At 40.9% G+C, this 5183-nt stretch overlaps 2 protein-coding genes across 2 annotated transcripts; one reads left to right on the plus strand and one right to left on the minus strand.

The window, feature by feature from the left end:
* Positions 1-1067: 1067 nt before the first annotated feature.
* COCVIDRAFT_116513 (hypothetical protein) lies at positions 1068-2883 on the minus strand (the record flags this gene model as incomplete). The annotated part of the gene is made up of 3 exons (XM_014694594.1): positions 1068-1162; positions 1242-2727; positions 2785-2883. 3 exons carry the CDS (start codon positions 2881-2883, stop codon positions 1068-1070), a joined length of 1680 nt encoding a protein of 559 aa, XP_014550080.1.
* Positions 2884-3699: 816 nt separating this feature from the next.
* Positions 3700-4680, plus strand: COCVIDRAFT_32073 (hypothetical protein; the record flags this gene model as incomplete). The annotated part of the gene is made up of 3 exons (XM_014694595.1): positions 3700-3842; positions 3903-4563; positions 4621-4680. The coding sequence occupies 3 exons, from the start codon at positions 3700-3702 to the stop codon at positions 4678-4680; spliced, it is 864 nt and encodes a 287-aa protein (XP_014550081.1).
* Positions 4681-5183: the final 503 nt, after the last annotated feature.

The raw sequence follows: 5183 nt of genomic DNA on the forward strand, positions 1-5183 counted from the left end.
CTAACTTAAGTAGAGACTCTTTAACTCCGCTTAGTAATTAGCCTATAATACTTCTAGATCTAAGTAGCTAGAAAGCTTTTAGATAAAAGCTTTATAGTATTGCTTATAAAAGTACGGTAGCTGTCTTTTTTAAGTATCCTCTAACTATAACACCTAATCGCACTTAAAGTTATATTCTTTAAGAAAATTAGTAATATTTCGCCTATTAAACCTTAGTGCGTTAGNATCTNTAGNCTTAANCCGTCNCTAGTATTCTATTATAGTACTTATTATAGAGCTCTCTAATAGGTCTTTATAACTACTTTTCTTCTCTTTTTCTTTAAGCTGTATTTACTTTGCTCTCTTTCTAATCTAAGCTCGATTCTTAATCGTTCTTAGCTCCGGTACGCCCTCAGGGGTACTACACTACTCTCTTTTTAGAGTCTCTACGTTCGAACCTCGTTCTCTGCTAAAACCCTTTCTGTTACTAAATAATTTTAACTCTCTCCTTTAACGACTCGCTCTTAAGCTGCTAAACCTTATAATATTCTTTTAACTTTTTCTTTTCTCTCTAATAGACCATTACACCCCCTAGTTAGGTCACTAAAAATGTAGCACGATACGTGATTAAGCTTAAAAGATTAGAGAGGCGACCCGCAATCGAGTAGATAGAAATAAGCCGAAGGTTAATCGTTACAAAGGATAAATTAGAGAAGGTGCCTATCTACGTACGAAAGATAATCGTAATATATACTATACGCTTAGTCACGTGATGCTACACCACAATATATAATATTGAAAAATTCTTAGTATTATATAGCAGGTCGTAATACTCTACTAGAGATCAAATTAAAGGTTTCTTATAAGATTTAACTTTTTTTTCTTATTTTTTATTTAAAGTTCTCTCTAGAGGTTTATATCCACTGCACTTTCTCTCTATAGTATCTTTAAACATTAGTAAACATTGTAACTAGAAAATTAAAAACAACTCTAACTAAACATAAAGGTCAATCGAGAAAATCTTATAGTTCCAGAGTAGCTAATCATTAGCTTTAGGCTAGTATTTCTTTTCAAGTTATACCATTGCTCTAGTATTTCTCCACTTTTCCTAGCAGCTTGGTCTCGACAGGAGCATCGATCGACTCTGTGAACTCAGACTGTGTTTCCGAAATGAACACCGAACCTTTAGAATTATTAGATAGGCTGCTTTAAAGCCTCGACGATTGATGTCGATTAAGGGCCGTGGGGAATAGACAGCTTACCGATGACGCCAACAGCAGCAAAGCAAGCCGCGGAAGTCCAAAGATTTTTAAAGGACATTTTGTACGCCTCATCTAATCCATGTTTAGCAGCAGCGAGAATCTGTGGCGTGATGCCAGAGATTTGGTTGACAGCCGGCGAATTCGATAGGAGAACTTTGATCAGGTCTCCTAAGCTGTTTGCATTGAATCCAAGTGGCAACACTGCTTCGGCGATTTTCTTGGAAAGATTGTCGTCGAGAGTGTTGCTGTAAATTGCATTGTCAATAGCGAGGCCGATCGCGCCTCCAAGGGATCTTGTGGCCAAGGGGAGTGCTGTACTGAGGGATATCATCTCCGGAGGAGTACCCATCTGTGCAGCTACAATCGTACCAGTCAAGATGACCCCAAGCCCTGTTCCACTAAGGACCGCATAGCCAAAGCCATTGGCTAGTGGGAGGCTTTCTTTATAGAATGCCATGAGGATACAGAAAGTGGTGACGAAAAGGAACCCGCACACCAAAGTCTCTCGGACTCTCTTCCGAAACGTAATATAAGCGCCTGCGACAAAGGCGATAACAACGGAGGTGATAAATATAACGATAAATCGAAGACCGCTACTCCATGAGTCGATATGAGAGATCGTAGATATATTGAAAACGAAGTAATTGTTGACCGTCTGGAAAGTCAGGCCTTCTGTAAAGAAGAGTAGGAGGGAAAGGGGCAAGTTTCGGTGTTGGAATAAGCGATGGTTGAGTATGCCTTCACTAGTACCTTTCCACTCCCACAGCCCAAAGGCAAAAAGAAAGCAGATCCCAATAACCAAGGGTGCGAGAACGTGTATATTTGACCATCTGTATGGATTGCCAGCCCATTGGAGACCCATACAAATGAGGACCAAGCTTATTCCAATAAGTAAGCTTCCAATCCAGTCCATTGTCCGAAGTTTCTGTGTTGTAGTCATTGTAGTCTCGAGTTCACGTGGTGGAGGGTTGTAGCCAAATTGGACGCATACAATACTGAGAAAGTAGACGCCAACGCAGATGTACCAGTATGTCCTCCAGCCATCGGGGTTGTGTTTCGTAAGAGCAGTGCCCATAAGTACTGCAATTGTAGCTCCCAATCCACCTGATATGTTTGCTGCAGCTTGGCCATAACCACGATACTTGCGAGGCAAGACTTCCGAAGGTATAGCATAAGCTAAAGACTGACAACCAAAGGCGGCGCTGCCGATAACAAAGCCGACTATAACTGTAGTCATATTTTCGGACCGGGAGACGATTAAATATCCAATTACACCAAGTGAATTACAGATCAAAATGAACCATTTTCGGCCCCAAAAATCTGCAGCTTGTGAGACTGGAAGGATAGTGACCAAGGTCAATATGTTCTTGATAGTTCCGAACCACTGCGATACAGTAGGGTCACCAAGCACGGTTGCCATAGCTCGAGCGAGTATACCGCCGCCCACAATAGAAATAAGTTGGGCAGAGCTCGTTAAGCACACGGCCTAAATGAAGCAACGAGCCATTAGTTGAGTAACAAAGTAAGAGTAGGTATGACTTACGGCCACCACTATGATAGTTCTGATATGAACCTCCGTTGGTTCTTCGAGGCTTTCTTCCGGAACATGTTCACTAGTTTGTTGCTCTTCCTTATGATCCATATCGTTACACTCCAGCTGTGATTTGTGTATTTAATACTGATGTGTACTGCATATAGCACAAACATGTGATAAACAGCCTTTACATATGTACGCAAGGCGTTAATTCTGGAACCGAGCCATGACTGATCTCGAACCCCAGGATTTCCCCACAGACCCGAACCCCACAGACCCGAACCCCACAGGCCCGAACCCCAAGGTTTCCCCGCAGACGCGAGGCACTTTCATCTAAAACTACCAGCTAACGTACAAGCTAAACTGAATACGGATCAGACTTCACGAATACTGCCTATCCAGATAACCCCAAAGTAAAGCCGAAACCTTCTCGGTGTAAGTTCAGCGCCGAAACGTCTCCACATACCGCTCTTTATGCATATCGCATGGTTACCATTCCCATATTCCCGACCTTTCAGATAATTGGTGATAATATCTGCGCTCATGTGATTTCAGAACCCATCGCAGTATTGGGATCCCAAAAAAGTAGAGAATTCGGCAATCCTGCACTGATAAACAAGTTAAACACTCACTTGATAGGTAAAATTAGTGCAGTAGCAAAGAGCTATTTTCATAATAGTTCAATCTGACAATAATAAAACCGATTCTATATTTTGCTTAGATTTAACAGAGTTAAATAGAGATCAAATGTAAACGAGCACTTAGTCATATATGCATCTTGTAAGATCTCCCCTCGGAATGTGGAGATTAGGGTAAAGGATGCCTCAATACTGAAGATATATAGCGCTAGTAAAATCCGGAGGATAGTTATACGATACACTTCTATTACTGCATTTAAGATATCGACGCATCTATCAAACTATCATGGCCAGTTCCACCGGATTAATCAAACAGATAGCCACTGGGCGCAGAAAACCTGGCTTAACTCGTAAAGAGTTTTTTGATCATCGCTTCCAAATTCATGGCTCGATCAATGATATCATCGACGACCAAAATCAAAAACCGCAGTAAGCTGTAAACAGATGTTACCTACTATGCTAGGGTCTTGCTAATACACAGGTATACAGTAAGTACATCCAAACGCAAGTCTTTGATTCTGTTTACGGCCCACGCGGTGATACCGGTATTCTGAGGAATGCGAATCAGATCTGGTGCGGGCGTGACGACACCACCGAGCTTTACTTTCGCGATTGGGATCATGTCAAAGCATGCTTTAATAGCGAGCATGTTAAGAACGTGATAGCACCTGATGGGTTCGAATTTGCGGATTTTGAGACCAGCATATCATTGATGGCAAGAGAAAAGAAGCTCAGCGTTTCGACTCGTCTCGCATCTGAGCCAACGGCCCAGCCAGACTATGCGACAGTAGCTATGTATTTCATTTCTACTCCTGACAATCAACCCAATGGCCATATAGTAGAAGCACACATCACGCCTCTGTTGATCAAAGAGCTCGAGAAATATTGCCAAGACGAGGTGTGGGGTGCCTGTGCCAATGTCGCAGAAGTCTCAGAACATTTCGACTTACACGCATATTTTGGTGGAGCAGATTTGCCACAATACGCAGTGGTATATAAGATATACATGAAGAATCAAGCATCTGTACCGTCGATTAGGATGGCCCAAAAGGAGTTCGAGGCTGTCGCCAGACAACACATCGACACGGGTGTATCTTTCCTTCTATTCTCGAAGGAAGCTTTGATTCTGGACATAGAAAATAATACAGGTGTAAGTTGAATCCACTCCAACCCTTTTTAGAACATTCTTTTCTAATCGTACTTATAGTTTTCACTTGACCGTCAGCCGGTGTTTGCAGATCTACCCGAACCCAGCCATCTAAAGTAGTTTCCATTTTATGCGAAGCATATAGTCTAGATGATTAAACCTTCTTAAAAGTCAAAATGGCTATTTCATATCGAATCGATGATTGAACTTCATCACTAACGTACAGCTACTCGTTACACGGTGGAAAAAATGTTCGATTCTCTAAAATGGCTTGGCGCACCACAACATCGCGTAGTTAACTAAAATAATGTAATGTTGGTTACTTTTAGAGCTATAGGTAGTTTTTAAAGCTAGTAGAATACTATATATATTTATCTTTAACTATTCTTAATAATTCTATTATTATAAATATTGTAGACCAATTTTTGAATAATTTTATATACTACCTAGCTATTTTAATATATAACGTAATATAAGATTTTAGCCTCTAGAGTATACTATAAACTTAGATATTAGGATTGGACTAGTAATTAAATCTCTATTTTAAGGTCTTAAAAACGCGGCTAACTGTTACACGGGGTTGGGTGCTAATACTTCTCTAAGCTCGATCCGTGTTAGGGCGA

This window comes from Bipolaris victoriae (assembly GCF_000527765.1).
Source record: "Bipolaris victoriae FI3 unplaced genomic scaffold scaffold_284, whole genome shotgun sequence".
NCBI classification, from domain to species: domain Eukaryota; kingdom Fungi; phylum Ascomycota; class Dothideomycetes; order Pleosporales; family Pleosporaceae; genus Bipolaris; species Bipolaris victoriae.